Source organism: Pholis gunnellus (genome assembly GCF_910591455.1).
Source record: "Pholis gunnellus genome assembly, chromosome: 5".
NCBI lineage: Eukaryota > Metazoa > Chordata > Actinopteri > Perciformes > Pholidae > Pholis > Pholis gunnellus.
In genome coordinates this window covers 28,055,672-28,076,138 of record NC_136531.1, presented here as the reverse complement: position 1 = coordinate 28,076,138, position 20,467 = coordinate 28,055,672, and the positions used below count along the sequence as shown (strand labels likewise).

General features: G+C 39.3%; 1 protein-coding gene across 1 annotated transcript in view; it reads left to right on the top strand.

Moving 5' to 3' along the window:
• Positions 1–20,467, top strand: part of tenm3 (teneurin transmembrane protein 3) — a gene marked incomplete at its 5' end in the record, with an annotated part of 247,755 nt that overhangs the window by 146,734 nt on the left and 80,554 nt on the right. The window contains 7 exons of the mRNA XM_079160005.1: positions 3,748–3,831; positions 4,980–5,104; positions 7,074–7,329; positions 8,281–8,382; positions 8,619–8,813; positions 12,972–13,172; positions 15,131–15,316. Coding sequence (XP_079016131.1) covers positions 3,748–3,831; positions 4,980–5,104; positions 7,074–7,329; positions 8,281–8,382; positions 8,619–8,813; positions 12,972–13,172; positions 15,131–15,316 — 1,149 coding nt within the window. The remainder of the gene's footprint in view (positions 1–3,747; positions 3,832–4,979; positions 5,105–7,073; positions 7,330–8,280; positions 8,383–8,618; positions 8,814–12,971; positions 13,173–15,130; positions 15,317–20,467) is intronic.

Here is a 20,467-nt window from a genome sequence, read left to right as displayed (position 1 = left end):
CCTCACGCTAATTATTATTTCAAGTATCATTCATTCAAAGATGCAAATCAATTATTGTATATACAGTGGTATGCAGCCAATTCTGTTCTGTAGTGTTTTTAGCTCAATATTGATTCTCTTTGTCCATGTTTGTCTTTTCTGTAGTCTGCTTCCCCATCTATAGTTTTATCCTAGGCTTAAACTAATTTCACCTTAGCAGTCTAATTGAACTTGAGTGTGTCTAATGACTATATCAAATGATACTCATAAATACAGGTATGCAGGCATGGCACAGTATATTTAGCTGAGGTTTAATCCAAGGGCCAGAAATGACCAAATAAGCAAAGCACCAAAACATTCTGTACACGCAAAATGTGTGTGATGACTAGAACCCACAGCGTACAGCTTTGTCAGCTGTGTTTTCTCTTACAGACAGTTACACAGTTACAAGCCTACACACACACACACACACACTCACACTCAGACTGTGCCAGCTTCATGGACATCCCTCAGGACACCCAACTGTCAATAGTGATGTACAGGACACAACAGTGTATTCTGTTTGTTACTCTGAGGGACTTGAAACATTTAAACTGTCTCAATTTAATAACGATGCCTCTATATGACCTACATAAGTAAATGAAACATCAGCGAGAGGATTGGCTATTTCTATACAGAATTTCTTAATGCTTGTCATTGTGGCCAACGGATCCGATTTTGCCATAAATCAGACAAAATCATGCAGGTTCAGCTGGTCATATGTGAGTGAAGGGGGGCACTAGAGAACTAGAACCTGGACTGCACAGAGCAGACTGTCAGACCCTGCTGCAGGGACTCTGGTGTGGAAAACACTACTGCTTTTGTCACAGAGACCGCAAATATCAACAAAAAATAAAAGTTCCTCAATGTAGCTTTAAATATGTAGGATATAGTTTTTTCCCATCATAATACACCAGCCAAATAGACGGTCTGTCAACTTTTGTTTTTATTACAAACCTCCAATGTGCCGTATGAAATAGAAGCAGCTCAACTTTCTCTAGAGAGGAATGACGCTAAAAAAAAGGAACTCCGATGGAAGCCTTCCCCCATGGGTCACATTGAATTGACTGAGAGAAATTAAGAGCAGAGTCAAGTTATTGAACTTTGTTTGTCCTCAATTGTTTCTGCAGAACTTAAAAACAACAGAATGGTCTGCTCGGCCATGACAGAGAGAGAGAGAGGGAGGCCAGTGGTGTGAGTGTGTTGTGTTAGAGATAAAGATGGATGAGTGTGCCTTCAAGCTGGGCTTGAAGACTTGTGTCATATGTTGAAGCTCATATGAATGTAGCGAATGCGCTTAACGTATAGACTGTCACACACACACACACACACACACACACACACACACACACACACACACAGATCAGGTTCAGTGTTGGTTTACTGCCCAGATGTTATGAGTTAATAGGGTTGGGGGAAAAAATCAATACAGCATAGTATATTTTGCGTGGCAATATTGTATCGATACACGGAAGCCAAGTATCGATCTTTTATTCTATAAACTATACACTTTTTGGTACTAGAAAAATAAAATCAATTGCTTTTTCAGTCCACTAGATGGCGCTGAGTTGTTTTCTGGTGAGGTCAGCAGAGGTCACGGGTCAGTGTGATTGGTCAAAACAAAGATGGAGACATCAGAGAAAGAAATCAGAAATACGCCGTCCGCTTTTAAATCAGACGTCTGGACTTATTTTGGATTTTCTTTTAACAACGAAGGCCGACACAGCGTTTTTTCACAGACACAACCGTGCCCAAGCTCTACAGAGAAGTGAAGCTTAAAGTGGAGGAATCTTTGAGTACAGCAGAAAGAGTTGCATTAACGTGTGATGCGTGGACGTCAAGTGCAGTGGATTCCTATGTGACTATAACAGCACAATATCTCACAGAGGACTGGCGACTGCTGACTCACGTTTTCTCCAAACTAGAGCAGTACATGTAAGTCACACCGGGGCAAACATGACAGACCTCCTGCAAAATGCAGCATAAGAATGGGGGATTGCCGACAAAATCCTGGTGGTTGTAACCGACAATGCTTCTAACGTGGGCGTTGCCGTTCAGTTAGTGGGATTCCTGCATGTGAAGTGTTTCGCTCACCCGCTCAATCTGGCCTCACAACGGGCGTTAAATCTGCCAACAGCAGCCAGGCTCATGGGGAGAGTGCAGCGCATAACTGTCTGTCTGCCCTCGATGTCTACACATCGCAAGTTATACTGAGTTATATAACTCTCATATCGTACTTATAGAAGTTATAGACACGTTTACATTCAATTACATTGATGGAGGTCTGGATCCCAACTGAGACAACTGTGTGAAGTGTTCTACTTTCCCCAAACTTTAACCAAAGTGAAGTTGATAGGTTATGAACCTTTTCATAAGTCATGTTGCATGACAACATGTTGGAGAGGTACAGCTCAGACAAATGTGGATTAAAAGTTAATTAAAGTTAAAATAATTAAATTAAAAATGAAATGATTGAAAAGGGATGATTTTAACTGACCCCTGCTAAATCTACCCCGAGAATGCAGACTGGCCAATTCTAGCGTGGCATCAGCCAGCTCTGACCAGGGTCTGACATCTGTCCAGCTGTCCAGCTCTGCTCCAAAGACTGTCCTGCAATGGTTTCAGAGCTTCTTCATTTTCAGGCTGGTTTTGTGGATTCGGAGTTAGACATGGCTATAGCATGATGCAGGGATGTTGTATTTTTGTAGGCCAACCCGGAAGTTAGCATTTCATTGGTTCCCTCGACAAAGGCCAATGGGATTTATTGCAGAAAATTAGCTCTGCGGCAAACAAGGTATATGATACACTTTTTTTTTTAAGCACTTTAATCTTTACAAATGAACAACACTTTTATAATGTTTGAAGCTGGATGCAAGCATCAGGAGTAAAAAGATAATGTCGGGCTATAAACAAACTACACGATAGTGATATGAGTGCGAGTACACAAGTCTGTAGGCAGACGAGTTAGCATGATGGCTGTTTTGTCTCTTTTGTTTTTAGCAACTGTCTCTTTAAAGACAGGTGGATAATCTACTGCCAAATTTAATATCATAGAACAACACATTGACTTAGAGAAAAGGGAACCGGAGGTGCAAATTAGTTTACTCATTTCCTGGTTTTAAGACACGTTCTTGCAGCACACTATAATGGTAAATGACTGTACTTGTATAGTGCCCTTTTTAGACTTCTGACCAGTCAAAGCGCTTTAACAATGGACTAGAGGAGCTGGGGATCGTACCACCGATCTTCTGATTAAGGGATGACCCGCTCTACCTTCTGAGCCACAGTCGCCAAATGAATGAATGTCCACACATGCTGCTTTTGCTTTTCAGTGATTGTAACAGTGAATTAAGACCTACCTGGCTTTACAGGAACAGTGTTATTCTTTCATTTAATCGTCTTCTCTCTGGATCTCCAGGTGATCTGTAGCTTTAGCTTCTATCTTTATCTTTTCAACCTGTTTTCACTGCTGAATCAGTTTGACATCCTGAATAGATCCTTCAAACACATATTGTAGACCCTTCTGTCTTCTTCTGTCTTCTTCTCTCTTAAATCACCTTTACTTTTTCCCAAATAGGGTATGAAATTTTTTCGGGGTGTGAAGCTTGTGACAGCGTGGGCTCCACAGTAATGTTAACTCTTACAGCTTGACGGAGGAGGGCGGGGCTTAGTGAAGGGTCAAGACTGTGATTTTCATTTCCTGCACTCTCTGTTTTTATCTCTCTGCAGGTAAAATGTTTCTTCTGGAGAACAGTACCATTGACACAGGAGAGGTGGACGTGGGTAGACGAGCCATACAAGATGTCCCACCAGGTAAGTTACACACACAAATATGTCATGAACAAAGTGTAAATTCCCACACAACAAGATACACTCACAAAAGCTTAATACACTAAATTGCCAGTTTTTAAAGTGCCCCAAGCTGAAACTGATGAAGTCTAATCCCACAGTCCTGCAATATATCCTACTACCGTGTCGTTATACAGTCATTTTTCAGTTTTTGATTTCACTGTTTTAGAGAGGTGTTGATTCAACTGTATGATCATTTTGGTTGTTGAATTGTATTGTGTTACACTGACTGTGTCTATTATTGTGTCTCCCCCATTTATATTAGTGTGAATGTGTTAATTGAATATTGGGCTACCATAAATGGGAACTACAATTATCAAACAAATCATTGTACTAAGATAGTTCATAGTTTAGTATGGTTGGACATATTGTAAGCAAAACCATGAATTAAGATCATTAACAAAGTAAAGGAATGCTACTCTATAGCACCGACAGTTATGTTAATCCTTAATAATCAAAGCATGTTGGAGGGTGACTATTGTTTTCTATTACACAGCTTAGTTGGATATTCAGTTCTGATTAGCATTCTGATATTCTTTTTAGCAGATGAATAACAGACTGTTACTATGTTTAAGCTACAGGGCTATTTTTTTTTGGAAGCAATACATTTTCAAATCAATATTTTGATACAAATTATTGATTTCTTTGCTCAACCTGTTGGTGTTCCTTTTGCAATAATGACCAGCTCGCCTACATTGTCCCTTATTTATTATGACATTATCGTTTACATACTGTTTGAGCCTCTCTAAATAATCATTAAGTGGTTTTAAAGATTAAATATTTAGCTGATTGCAATATAATTCATTGTAATGTTTTTAAGCATGGGACATACTTTATTTCTAAATAAGTGAGTCAGCATACTGACATCAGTTCCAGGAAATTAATAATTCATGTCAACACAGCTGCAAAGAAATACGTTTTTTGGAAAGAAAATTGATAATATAATGTTTGAAATATGTGTTTCTATTGTGCGTGATGGAGTATCTAGGATCCATGTATTGTTGTGTGAGCATATTGATGGATGTGGTGTACAGAGGGGATTTTCTGAACATATATCTAGAACAAAAGAAAGATTTTGACTCCTGCTTGTTTGTTATTGTTCTTTATTCAAGGTGTGTTTTGGAGGTCTCAGCTATATATTGACCAACCGCAGTTTTTGAAATTCAACATCTCCGTCCAGAAAGACGCTCTTGTTGGAGTGTATGGACGCAAAGGCCTGCCGCCCTCACACACACAGGTTGGTTGCACAAACACATGCATGTGAATGCACATACAATTACATGCTAATTCAGTGACCCTACACTTCAGACGCTTTAGTTACCCCTCAAGTGTCAGTTTTGGACGTGTCAATGTACGCTTGTTAAATGCCTAGTGTCTTTTCAGAATACACTTACTCAACATTGACGAATAAATGAATATCACGCAAAGGGCTTTACATACAGCATGAGAGCAAGTAAGAATATAACGGGAGTCCCAACTTAACGTCTCGTCATTGTGCCCCACTGGATTTGATAAAACAGTGACAAAATGCCATCACTTTAACCGATAGTTGAAGCCAGCATTGTTATGCATCCATACCTTATCCATGTCTTAAAAGGGCTTGAATCACTAAGCACCACCAACCATGTGAGCATAGAATGAAAACCATCGACAGAACCTTATTTGGAAGAGAAAGTTTGTGCAAATCAGAGAGGAATCCACTTTTCGGACAGTTAAGCTTGAAATAGATGCCATGGTAAAACTGCCACCAACATGGGCCCTCACATGAGATGTGTGAGAAAGAACAATATGAGAAGGCAAAGTTCACAGAAGCTAGGGCAGCACCGGAGTCCACTGCTAAATAACAACCCTGTGTTCAAGAAAGGATTTGGTGTTTTCATCTGTGTCCACAGAAAGAAATGTTATCTAATCAGATCGGTAGCCACCATTATTTGGAGATCTCTGACATAGCGTTTAAGAAAGTCTGCCCTCAACCACCCAGAATCCTCTGGCCTTTCTACTTTTAACAAATACCACAAGTGATGAAAAAACTCTGCCTCTCAAAATGTCAAAACCATTAATCCCTTTTGCAACTTAGCAAGTGTGTCTAGGTCAAGTGCTTTATGGATTCTTGGTTAATAATGAAGCAGATAAGCTTCTTACAAACCTAAACTACCCTTTGACTACACTTACATCTCTGTGTGATGAATCATGTCTTCTATCAAGGGACTAATCCACTTATCTGTAAAAGACAGCTTCATACAATGCCACCCCTATCACAGCTCAATGTTAGCACTTTAGATAATCGACAGTGCTGTGAGTGTGTGTGTGTGTGTGTGTGTGTGTGTGTGTCCTTGTCGTAACCTTAATCCATCTAAGTTCTCTTTTTTATGGCTCCACACTGGCATTATGTTTTAAGGTCGTCCGGCCGTCCACTATTCTCATGAACGTGATATTTTTGGAACGCCTGGAAGTCCACTTTGACTCAAAGAGGAAGTAATTGGATTTTGGTGGTAAAAGGTCAAAGATTGAGGTCAATGTGACCTCAAAGCCGGCCCCTTCTTGTGAATTAGATCTCTCAGGAACGTCAGACAAGAATTTGTTCAAATTAGGCACAACAGTCCGCTTGGACTCGAGGATGAACTGATAAGAATTTGGTGGTCAAGGGCCAAAGTTCACCGTGACCTGTGTGTTAATCTAAGTTTGTGATTAAAAGATTAAAATATTATTTGATCAGAGGCAAACTATCAACAAGTAGACTGAATCAATTAACAATTATCATCCATGTCATGTATGAATTAAATTTAAAAAAAATAGCAAACATAAGGCTGTTTATTAAACCCTACATCTAAAACATCAGGAATCAAACTTTAAAGACCATAAATACCTAAATTGAATTCCTTGTAAATCCATCCGTTAGCGATTGATATATCTTGTCATGGACCAAAGTGTTTTGTTAGTTGACTATTATGTGAGATAAAAGGTCAGAGACTTACCAAAATCCATATTTTTCTGAAGTTCATAGATGATCTTCCAAAACTCAATGGAAATCTGGCTAGTTGTTAAGATGGACAGACACTTGGACTGAGCACCATTGCTATCCATAGGCCTTGCCCCCAGTAATGTAACATATACAATGCTGTACAACTTTAAGTTTGTTACAGTTATGCTAAATCTTGTACTGAGAAAAAATATCTTCAATGTCTTGTGTATTTCTCGTCCTCCAGTACGACTTTGTGGAGCTACTGGACGGTAGTCGCCTCATTTCCAAAGACAAACGAGCGCTCAGTGACGCGGACGCAGGACATGCACACCCAGCTGGTGCACATGAGGAGGAGTCTGGAAGAGGAGCCCGTCGCACACGCTCCGTGAACGTGCACGAGGCTGGCTTCATCCAGTACCTGGACACAGGAATCTGGCATCTGGCATTTTACAACGACGGACGCAGCACAGAACAAGTCTCTTACAATACCATTGTCATAGGTGAGAGAAAGCCGCATTTTTGTAATAAAGTGAATACTGTACGTTTTGTTTATTGGTGTTAGGAGGTGTAGGTGCACTTCTAAAGTACACATGACAACAATCATACAACATTACTTAATGACTGTGAGCCCACCAGTTAAACCTGCATTATACAACCTTGTCATTACAGGAAGTCAGATAAAAACTACATATTTTTATAATACGAAAGAGTGCAAAGCAGTGTGCGTACCGTATTCGATGTCCAATGTCTGTCACACAAAGTCTGAAAAAAAAATCTGCCATGAGCAATTGTATGGAATGCAGCACTGAAATCTAACAGAAAGAGTACAGCTGTGTTGTTTGAATCAGTAGAAATGTTCAGGTAATTTCTTACCTTGAATAAATCAGTTCTATGGTGGATCTGATATAATATTATTAGCATTCACAAGATCATGTAGTCGGTCAAATAACATTTTTTAAAGATTTTTACATGGTAGTTATTGTTAAAATGGAACATTTTTGAAACAATTGGAATTTTTGCCAATGTTTCTTTTTTTTTTCTGCATGCAAGAGTGTGCAGGAAATGGTTAGGTGTGGCAGAGAGCCAGCAATGGTGTGTGTGTGTGTGTGTGTGTGTGTGTGTGTGTGTGTGTGTGTGTGTGTGTGTGTGTGTGTGTGTGTGTGTGTGTGTGTGTGTGTGTGTGTGTGTGTGTGTGTGTGTGTGTGTGACAGAAAAAGAGAGAGAGCCAAAGAAAGGCAGCGGGATAAATGGATGTTAGAATGTGTTGATTGGACTGGCTGTAACTACGGCAACCACAGAGGGCCGATGCTGTGTGCACTTATGTGTGTGTTATTTTTTTAAGATGTACGTACAGTTGCATATCCAGTCTACCCAATTAACTTACACGTTAAACCACCTCTCTCTCTCTCTCTCTCTCTCTCTCTCTCTCTCTCACTCTCACTCTTAATCAGAGTCGATTATGGAGTGTCCTCAGAACTGTCATGGAAACGGAGATTGTCTCTCAGGAATATGCCACTGTTTCCCAGGATTTCTGGGGCCTGACTGCTCTCGAGGTAATCAGACACACACAAATACAAATACTCTGCCACCCATAGAGAGGCAGTAATTGTTGGGAGATGAAATCAATTGTCTTTTTTGACCGTGGACATAGTCATTTGTGAAATTTTAAGACTACACTAATTGAAAATTTGTGAGCTTAAGGGGAACTTTGTAGGTTCAAGTGTCTGATTTAACCAGTCTATAAAGCCAGCATGTCTAACTGATCCATTGTACTGCATGTTTGGTCCAGCTGCCTGCCCAGTGCTGTGCAGTGGCAATGGCCAGTACTCCCGTGGCCGCTGCCAGTGCTACAGCGGGTGGAAAGGCACTGAGTGTGACGTGCCAACCAACCAGTGTATCGACATCCACTGTGGAGGACACGGCATCTGCATAATGGGTGCCTGCATCTGCAATACTGGTTATAAGGGCGACAATTGTGAGGAAGGTAAGACTAATGTCCTCCAAGGACAAACACAAAAAGGTGCATTAGTTACATATTATGTTATTGGCAGTATGTCAAATGTCAACATAAATAATTGATTTAGCGCACATTTATTGCTACCCATGACATTTACTTTTGAAATACAAACAGCATGCAATTTGTTATAATAGAATAATAATTCATAATCGGTTTCACTTGCAAAGTTTACATTGTTTTAACCAACATTATTGAGGACCTTGCAGGACACTAAATGAATGCCATGTATTATTAGGTGGATAATTAAACTGCTGTCGATATGTTAATAGAAGTATTTTGGAAGACGTAAAGAAGACACTTGATTATTTCTTGTTTGGCGTCAGCGCACTTTGTTACACCTACTGTGCCAAAATATCCCAATTTATTAGTTCTCCATGTTTATATGTAAAATGTTGCTGCTCTGTGAAATAAGAACATGTTTTCCATATCTCGCAAACACCTGAAGCTTTTGTAATTCACCTCATGTAATGATCTTTCCATGTATAACATGTACTTGTTACAGGTACATGTTATGTTCTGTAAGTTTAAAGTCATTTTTTAAAGTTTACAATCTTATAATCCCACTACTTGCATGTAAATATGAGCTAAAATCACCCCTAAAGTGCAGCTGCTGACAGCTTGTTCATTAAGACAGCACTACCACATGGTTAAATTAATTTACTCTAATCTCTTTCTCACACACACAAATACACATACATGGTAACTGTCAAATTGCTGACAGGTAGTTGGTTAAATTAGGCTCCAAACTGTACACTACACTAATTTAATCTGAATTGATCAATACTAATCTGCTATTTGCTGGTTGGACACACACACATAGCTACACAGACAATGCAGAGTGGTTGACAGCATCTCTACACGGGGACACACTTTCACATCAGGTGTGTACAAATGTAGACACAAAGGTGTGCACATGCTGCATATGCATACACACTCGTTCAAAAATGCAAATACAAATCATAGGGGACGGTAACCAGATTAGTTTCAGATTAGTTCAATCCTCTATCACATTAATCCTTTGTGAGTGAGTGTAAAGAAGGAGAGAGTGAGAAAGAATTTTCCCTGAACAACGGAGCCTGTGTGTGTGTGTGTGTGTGTGTGTGTGTGTGTGTGTGTGTGTGTGTGTGTGTGTTAATCCCATTTACGACTGCTGAATCAGCAAATTATGTCAAAGATGCCACGTAGAATTGTCATGATAAAGTATCACAGTCAAATTGTAAAGAGCGGCACTGCGTGTGAAAGAGGGCAGAGGAGCCGGTGGCTGGTGAGTAGCCTATGAAGGGGGATGGGTTCCAGGTTTGAGTTCTTTCTTGACTGTCAGCATCAGAACAACGAGCAGATGCAGGTTCCCTGAAACAAATAAATAGATATAAACACTGCATGCAACCTGCACTGCACCAAACAGCAGGCAGTTAGCAACCAGCTGATGAAAGTCACAACATTTTATTTTATTATTGTAAAATATATAGTATGTAGTTATGATCACACATTATGAGTCAGGTATATTATTCTAATAATGTCACAGAATACCTGAAAATGTCACAACTCCCCACTCCCTATGGTACTGGTTTGATGAAACTGGTTTGATGAAGTCGGGTAATGTCTAGAAGGTCAAGGGATCTGGATGGAAGTTGCCTTATTGTTTTATCTAAGTTTTAACAGATTGACACCAATATTAAAAGTTGTATTGTTTCTGAATATAAAGGCTTACAATCTACAAAAAATGGCATCAACGCTATTTGTCTTGTCCATAAAGCTTGTGTTTATGAGCTTATGTGTGTTTATGTGTGTTCTGTGTTGAGCTACAGTTTCTAAGCTATTAAGGCTTCTCAAATCATTTGAAAAATACTCTTTTTTTATTGCAAGACAAAAGACATTACATACTACTCTTTATTTATTTGTGTGTGTGTATATATATATATATATATTATTTTTATATATATATATATATATATATATTGTTATATTTATATATATAGTTATATTTCTTCGTGCAATGCAATGTATTGCTATAATTGATAAAGAAAATCCTACTATCGCGATATGATTAAGGTTATATACGTCAATGAGTTAGGATAGGTCGTCTGGCAGGGATTCTCGCAAGAGCTTAAGCACATTTTCTAAATGAATGAGTTAATTTCCAGACACAACCCTGTAATTGGTTTGCAGCGGTAGGTATGCATTAATACTGGAGGAGGTGTAGCCTACAGCGTCACGGTGTGTTGCTGAACTGGTTAGTAGAGCATCAATCCTTTTGTGAAAATCAAATTTGATTAATTCCAACCATACACACACCTTACATACATTTGAGAAATAGGCATAGTTTGCGTTGCAAGATAGCTGGCAATTAGCCTATCAGCTAAAGTTAACAGCCATCTCTCAATACTGCTGATTAGTCTTCTAGCTCGCTATCTCATGGCTTGTGATAGCGTAGCATTCTATTTAGTTAGTACAGGTAAGCTGCGGGAGTCTTATGGCACTGAGCTGATTTTTTTTTTACCGCTGCTATCACAGCTTAGCAATTATAAATTAATTTAATTTGATAATTCTAGGTCAAGATGTTGAGGCAAATCTTGTTATTGTGTATTACAAACAACAGAAAGCTATAGCCCTGTCCTCGGTCAGCTGCTTATTCATGGAAATGTAACGTTGTGTAGATATAACCTTTCATATCAGCATTTCAGACCTATCAAGGGACGATGATGAGCAGCAGTTGACTACTGTGTTTGTGCTCTCTAAATTCATTTGTACTGTGAATAGAGTGTTTTTAATGTGTAGAATATGTTATGCCCCTTCATTTTTGTGTGTGAAGCAGACAAGATTCAGCTCTTTTTCAAGAGAAGTGGCAGCAGTGTAGTAGTGAGTGACATTTTCAATAACCACCAGCAAAACAAACTGACTAAATATACAAATTTGAGCCTAATATACAGTGGGAGAGAACTGAACTACTAAAACGTATTGAGTGAAGTTTTAAAATAAGCCCCCAAAGTTTTGAATATATGTGTCAAATTGCAGAAAAGTACTTCATCATGTTTTCTTCCTGGTTCACCGTGTTTACAGAATGTTTGAGTCATTCCTGATTTAGTTCTTTGAAATAAAATAAAGAGAATCCTGAATTATTTTAGTTTGTTTGTTAACAAGTAAAATAACACATTAGCTGACTAAATCAAGCAGCTGGATCTAATCATGTTAGCTGTGAATGTCAGTGTATCATATCTTCAACAGATTAATGACATCATTATGCTCTATGGTTAGAAAGAGTTTCACCGTACTGCATGGAATATAATTCCGGTGGAGTCATACTAAATCATGTTGGTCTTACAGTTTGGATGTTTTGAAGTATTGATCAGGTACTTATCCATAGTCCGAGTGTTACCTACTAGACGCTGGTCGGTACGCACCAAGTTTGGAGAAACACACAGGAGTTTCCGCTGTGGACGAGGGCAGCAGCATCACATAATTAACACTTAAAGGAAAAAAAAATCAATATCAGTTGAAATGTCCGCTATATTTAAAAGGTTTTCTCTGGTCTGCCTTGCCGTGATATAGCTATGCAGTCTTTGTTTTTGACGAGGATCTGAATCCATTATCTCTGCTCTTGCCAAAACCAAGAAAAACCAAGAAAAACCAAAAAAAAACAGGGAGACCATCAACCCAATGTGTTCTGCAAGATAAAATAACCGTTTTTTTTCCAATGGAGTCTGGTGGCTTTGGCGAGAGGATAGATGGATACAACGGCCTCAGTTCCCCGTCAGAAACAGCTATCTGATGGCAAGTTAAAATGTCGAAAATATTCTAAATATAGTGCACACTGATATTGATTTGTTTAGGTTTTGCTACTGACCCAGTCCGCAGCAGTACATTGCTTTTCTTCGGTGCTGTACCACCTGTCTGCTTCTCCAAACACGAGGCATGCCGTCTGTCATCTACTGCAGCTAATACTGACTATGGATCAGTACTATCCCTTTAAGTGGTCTTGACTACAGCCCTAGTTAAGTTTGATTCCCTCAAGTGTACAAAACTGTACAAAATGTAATGTGTGTGTGTGTGTGTGTGTGTACTATATGTACGACAGTCACTATTAGCTATACGGTTAACTCCCCCTCTTCATCTCTCTGTCTCCAGTGGACTGCATAGACCCCAGCTGTTCAGCCCATGGGGTGTGTATTCATGGGGAGTGTCACTGTCAGCCCGGCTGGGGCGGAGCCAGCTGTGAGATTGCAAAGGCCATGTGTCCGGACCAGTGTTCGGGTCACGGCACCCACAACGCAGAGACCAGCACCTGTACCTGCGACCAGAACTGGACCGGGCCCGAATGCTCTTTAGGTGTGTGTCACGTTTAATGTCTTGTGGTGGGACAATCTGTCGTTGTAGATGTTTCTTTCTGTCTTTCGCCTGTCTTTCATGTCTGTCTCATGACTTAGACAATCTATAAAAAGTCTAGACTTCATTTTTACGGCATTTGTAAAAGCAGCATGGCACAAAGCTTTACAGAGTTAATAAAGTGCTTTACGGAAGCATTAAGAGTGGATAAAGAAGAGCTAGATCTGCATAAAACTAAAACTAAAAAGCAATTACAGAGCAGAACATAATTAAGATAACAGTGTTAGAGATGTGAGCCCCTAGGAACAGGCATAAAAAACGGGATACATATTCTGTAAAACAAGCATAAGGTGAATAAGACGGTCCAGTATGTAAAACCAGTACCTGTAAACATAATTCTGTGGAGTGATTTAAAAGATTAGTTTTACAGGCAGTGTACGTTTCTGCAGCACGGCTGCTGTGATGGCAAAAATATGTTCACCTCTAGAAGTTAGCCAGGAGTTTGAAAGAGCCAGGAGAACCTTGCTTGAGGTCATTGGCATAGCTGGGGGCTAAACCACATTAAGACCAGTGAAATCAGCAGCCTCTCCAAATCAATTCTTTGGCGGCCAATAAAGAGAAACTAGAAGAGAGGAGCGATGGTCTCAAGATGACTTGCAGTGTGTTGCACACCCTGCAGCTGTGGTTTGCAGTAGCTGCAAATAAAAGAGCCGTCTCTTGACAGTGGAAGGAGTCAGAGTACAACAATCTGGGCGATGTGAAAAAGTAGCACAGATACGTTTTTTATGGTCTTTGTGGATAAATAAGTAAGATAAAACATGACACATGTTGACACAATCACTGAAACAGTTCAGAAACAAAAAAGGGAACTTTCTCTTGGAGACACTCTCAACACTGTAAATATTCTGCTATGGTACCAATGCACAACCGTGTCTCTTATAAATAACCATCATATACAACTGGTATTAGAATAAAGACACCTGAATTACATTTCTTTAAATAAGAAACAATAATATTGAATGTTACTTGCAAAACATTGACTTTCAAAATGTGTTTTTTTCCCGACAATATCTTCTGCTGGCAGCTAAAGCAATAATAATGATTATGATCATATTTAGGAAAGTCAAAGCACTTGATTAAGGTTTTGAAAAGATTGTGGTCTTGGTTGATTATTTTAAAAGTCAATGCTAACTTACAGCATGAAACAGGACATATTTACTTTTTAAAGTATTTAACCAAATCCACCGTCAAGCATAACCGTCACTTCATTTCCTCCTATATGTAAATAATAAAACAAGTCCTTCAAAACTAAATGACAGAATAGTTTTTGTGTCAGTGCATTTGCAAATTGAAAGTCAATTGAAAGTTCCTTACTTCAAGAATACGGCTTTTACAAGATTCATATGTCTGTTTTCTGACCTGCCGCTGTTATAGAGAGGGTTCGGTTTAGGTCAGGGAAAAAACAGCAGCAAGTGACAGCACTAATGCAGATAAAGAGGTGAGATAATAAAAGCTGTTGGAGGAATGCAGATCAGTAACAGATGGCTTGACATAAAAACAGGAAAGAGTACGTGTGTGTGAGTACGCGTTCTCACTTCTGTTATGCCGAGTATTGTCTTCTCAAACCCATTAAACATAAACCAATTAAGAGCTGTCGCTTTGTGAAACACACATGCAAAAAAATTGAATTACACAAACACAAATATACTGTTTGTTCTGGTGTGTTCTGGACCTATGAACACACTCACAACACAGATTGTTACAATCCAGGCAGATACCATGACTCATATTTCATATTATGCATAATTACTCTATTGTTTATGATCATTTTTAAGTGCCTTAAACCACATTTACTGAAGTTTAGTATTGATGTGCCATGAGCTAGTAAATACAGTATAAAGTATAAAATCAGTTAGTATTGTGATTCAATGTATTAATATCTCTTTTTGTTTCTCCAACAGAGGTGTGTGAGGTGAACTGCGGCAGCCATGGCGTCTGTTACGGCGGTGTGTGTCGATGTGAGGAGGGCTGGACAGGAACGGTGTGTGACCAGAAGGCCTGCCACCCTCTGTGCAGCAAGAACGGAGTGTGTAAGGAAGGGAAGTGTGAGTGTGACCAGGGATGGACAGGGGAGCACTGCAATATTGGTGAGTGGATCACATGCCTCACACACACACACACACACACACACACACACACACACACACACACACACACTACAGGAAAACGTGTAAGAAGGGAAAGTGAGGCTGTGATTAAGATGTTACTCAGGATGCACACACATGGGATTCATACTTCCACATGCAAGCGTTTTTTTTGTCACTGGTTTTTCAACATGTAGTGAAATGAGGATGACTAGAAAAGCATATCTGTGCTCTGTGCAAAGACAGTGAGAGGAAATGCGGCAGTCAGATCGCAATGAAAAGACAGTAAAGTTCTACTTGAATCCGGCATGACTTCATGACTTACTTCCCAGTAGGACACAATAAAACAGTAGCACATCACTACACAGCCTTAGAAGAGTTGGTGGGTAGGCGAACTCTTCTTCTGCAATAGGACGCCATGACAGATATATTATAGCCTCTTTTCTTCATGGCTGCTGCCACGGTGAGATTAGCAGGAACTGTTGCTGCTAATTATACGGATGTCCATGTTTCTGTTGGTTGTCGCTGGCGTCCAATGATACCAGAGCTGCGATAGTGTCTCTTGTGAAAATGATATCCATTGTTGTAAAAAAACTAAATTGTCCAGTAGAGTCAGTCATGGTTTGCCATCTTGCTGGGAGATGACATCATCATGAACTCCTTTTTATCACCTGTGGTTAGCCCACAAGTTAAAACAAGTGAAAACACTGCTAGTACGGATAGTCCAACCCTTGTTAATAGTAATCAATATTATCTAAGAATGATCCAGGTTGCTGCACTAGAATTTAGATTAATACATTGTGATCCTAATAAAGACTAACATTGACATTAATTTGGAGTGTGTCTGTCCAACTGTTGAATGTTAGTCCCATATTCACTCTCTTCTTAGCTCTGTTTAGTCTTCACTTACTCCTGAGAAGAATATCTGACTCTTAAGGCCCAAACGCACTGAAAGAGAATTGATGCTCCTATGGCACACGGCAGGCATTCCATTTGAAATGCCAACACCACAGAACCAGCACTATTTTAGGAAAAGTCCCTACTTAGGCAATATTATAATAACTCTTAATCATTTAACTTGGTCTCAATCATGAAGGTCCTGGTTCAAAACTATAAAGTGGATATGATTAAATTATGAATATGATGGATAATAGATGAAACTTTACCTGGATAATGTGAAATAGCCGTCACATGATCTGCTAGATGGAAGACGCATCTCTGTTGTGGTTGTTGTTGCTTCTTTTACCTCATAAACAATCTTTGGCTGAATACAGACACCATCCTGCAGAGGGCACACAAACCCGACAGCAACCAAGTTTTATTTTGGTCTGCCGCTAGCTTTGGTCGCTGTGTCGTCATTTTTCAAAGCAGTTGGACTCGCCTTATAGCGCTTTTGGTGTGTGTTTGACGATTTTTAAAACAAAAGTTGTGTTACAAAACATGTGTGTCATATGCTTTCAGTGCGTTCGGGGCCTTAAAGCCCTGACAAACCCACCGTCAGCCATTGTTGGGCCGATGGTGAGCGTCTGTGGCCCTAGTTTCTGAGACGTGTCCTGAACAGACAGTCTGTCTGCTGTTTGCTGCTGAGCAGGTAGTGTACAGTGAGTTTTTCAGAGCCGCAAAAAAAGGAGACTGCTTTTTGTGAGTTGACACCTTTAGATGATCATAATGAAATAGAATTGTACAGAAGAATGAAAAAATGATTAAGAACAATAACATTGATCTGGATTGATATACCGATTCAATCGTCCACGATTCAATGTCATTGATGTAAAGTGAAAAAGTCAATACATCATATTTAAGATATGCTTTTATTTTAAAATATTCATGGCACATCTATGTTACCATTTCTGTCCAAGTGCACCTCCCTCCTACAGAGCCCAGAATTAAATCGACAAATATTTTTTTGTGAAATGTAACTGATCGTCTCATATCGATCGCAGGCCCCTGAATTGAATCAAATAAGATCAAATCAAATATATACACACAAACTTAATTTGCTTGGTATCTACAGTATTGACAATGACATTGGGTTTTTAAGTGAGTATCTATGAGTTGGGAGACTCTATCCTGTTGTGTGGTACTAGTTCAACAGTGAAACAGATGAGCAGTAGAACCTCTATGGCAGCTTCAGCTCACCACCAAACGCTTCTCTTGTTGTCAAACAGACAGACAGCTACAGCTTTGCTGGGAACGAGTTGCAAACAGCAGTGAGATGAGGGGAAATCCATTTGGAATGCTTGGCCAACAGCTCGATTGTTTAGACAGACTGCAAGGCTGGGGAGAGGATTCATACGTCTTCTGTCCTCTCGTCTCTAACCTTCACATTTATACCTGGTGTTTAGGTTTGCTAGGAACTGTGACCACGCTGTAGCTTTGTTTCCATATTCATTGATTGGCTGTATTTATATTTCAGCATGGAAATATCCCAGCTTACATCATGTTTACGATTTGTATTTCTCGTAAAGACAGCAGTTCAGTGTTTAACAAGAAAATAGCAGAAACAAAAGTCGGCCTGATTTTGGACCCTGAAAATTCACTTGTGTTAATGAGGTTCTCAGAACATTATATTTTCCTTTTGTCTGTCTCCCTTTCTCTTTCTCTCTTGTTTTCATTGATTCCCTTGTGATCAGCTGCCCTCACTGATTGTGATACTGGATATGAGATCTTTTTTACTATTCTACTGTCTATTTTTCTGGACTAAATGCTCTTCCTATCTATCTCTTTTCTTCTTTTGTTTTTGTCCTTCCTTCTCAAAGCTCACAATCCGGACATTAGAGTAAAAGGTACTGTACTCTTCTTCTCCTCATCCCCAGCTTTTTCTCATCATCCCTTCTTCTTTGGCTTTTCTCTTCATGTTCTGTGGAGCTGTGGCTGCTTTTATTTATCTATTCAGACTTTTTTATTTGAAGTATCTTGAGTATATTATGTGTTTTCCCTTCACCCCCTCTATCATTTTGCCAGCTCTGATGACATGTACTTTTACTGTTGCTCTGAACATTTCAGGACTTTATTATTGTCCTTAGCAAAATGCACATTGGCTTTATTTCCTTTTGCATATTGGGTTGCACACTTTGATGTTTTCCGATAGAAAAGAATGAATTACTTTACAGCTTTTTTTGAATGAATTTCTTTCTGTATGTTGTCCACTGGTTCCTCAGAAGTAGCTTGACTTTTTTAGTTTTCCAATACTGGGACTCCCTCGACAACAATGATACACGAAGTAGTTCATCCTGACACAATACAATATAACTAACATTGTGTGTTTGTCACCGACTCAACCAAACTTCAGCCTCCTGCATTTCTTGCAAGCCCCCTTTTATTATTTTAGCAGTAAATTGTTCTTTTTAGGGACGCACCGATCCTACATCAGTTTTGGATCGGAGCGTCTCTTGTTCTTTTCCATTAAAAGTTACAAAAAAATGGAGGTCAGAAAGTCACAATTGGAAGGAGTCTCTAAAGTATTGAGTTATGTTGACCTCCAACATGAGGTCTCTGGCTTTTTATCATTTTATTATGAATTGGTTTGACATTGATTATGTATATTTTAAGTTTCTGTACTGTACAGCTGCAGTTAACTGTTATGTTGAAGCTGGATCACAAACAAAAAGGAAATTAAGCACGAAACAGAACTAATTCCAAAAACAAAACCCTTGAAAAAAATTTGAGCCAAGTTTGACATTGTAATATTTGACATTCTTAGTGGCTCTGGATGGTCAACACATCTGTCATCTTTTAGAAGACTCAGTACAAGGACAGACAATATAATATTGAACATTTCCGTGAAATCCTGGCTCTGCTTTAGGCTTAGGTTTCCTGTAAGCTGCTTCTCCTCCCGTCCCTGTCTTTATACCCAGACGTACTCCTACATGGGTGTGAATGTGTTTAAGTAGCCGTAATCTGACTCGCACAGTCGGCTTTTGTGTACTCTACATACTGCGTACATGATGGTTTTTACAGTTGTGGTGATTAAACCTTAGTTTTTAAAGTTAAGGATCGGCAACTAAAACACTTGGTTCAGGTCAGGGAAAGATTGTAGTTATTGTAAAAAAACAAAGCCGTTAACATTAGTTTTTGGTCTGTAACAGAATGTTAAGTCCAGTCTGCTGCTTAAAGGTCAAGTGAACTACACAACCCTTCAAATTCCCAACAATAAGGTCTAATGTTGTTTCACAGTTCTCTCCACACTACCAGGAGTTAACGTTTAGTGAGAAAATAGTGAATCCTTCACTTTGTAGGTATTAGTTGAACAGAAATTGTCAAATTTCAGATCTGAAAAGTAATAGAAATAGCCCATAAAATACAGACCAAGTGTTTTAGTGTTGTCCCGATCCTGACTTTATGTCAAGCTCCAAAAATGATTGATCCTACGCTGATAATGCAACTCAAAAGGTCCTTTTGCTCTTTAATGCGAGTTAATCACCATGTCTTTAAAGCTCCATGCCATCATCCAGGGTTATACATCTTTCTTGGAGTCAGCATCTAGTGGTCATCAGAGGAACGGCAGCTTAGGACACATGAGCGGCGGTGGTTGCAGCTTCATCCTGCTTCTACTCACCACTTCTTCAAAATGCTAACGTGCACTACATTTAACAGTATATCAATGTAACCATTTCTGTTTGACAGCAACTGTATTATTTTCCACCCAGATGCTTTTGTTTTCACTGAAAGGTGCCACTGAGGGACTAATAAAGGATTATCTTATCTTATCTTATCTAGAACACAATCAGAGGAGAAGACGTTGTTAGAGAATCAAAACAAACATTTTGGAACTTTTTTTTATTTAAATGTTTTATCTGCTGCCTTTTGTCTTTCTTCCCTCTTGTGTGGTCTAAATGTGAAAGAAGACCGGTTTGAGTGAGGAGATCATTTTGACTCTGTTGAGGTTCTACTGCTGTGTCTCTCTCTCTATGTTACTGCCCTCCTGTGATCCCAACTCTTTCTTCCTCTCCTCCTCTTCCTTTGGCTGCCATTTCCATCTGTCCATCACAGAGAGTATATTTGGCAGTGCTGCTTTTGTTTCAATTTACTTTTTTTCCCTAATTTTCCTCCCTCTCTCCCTCGTGCCCTCTCCTATTCTCAGGATATAAAGGTAATTCATGCCAAAGACTTAATAAAGGCCTTACTATCCCAGAACACCACCACTTCGCATTG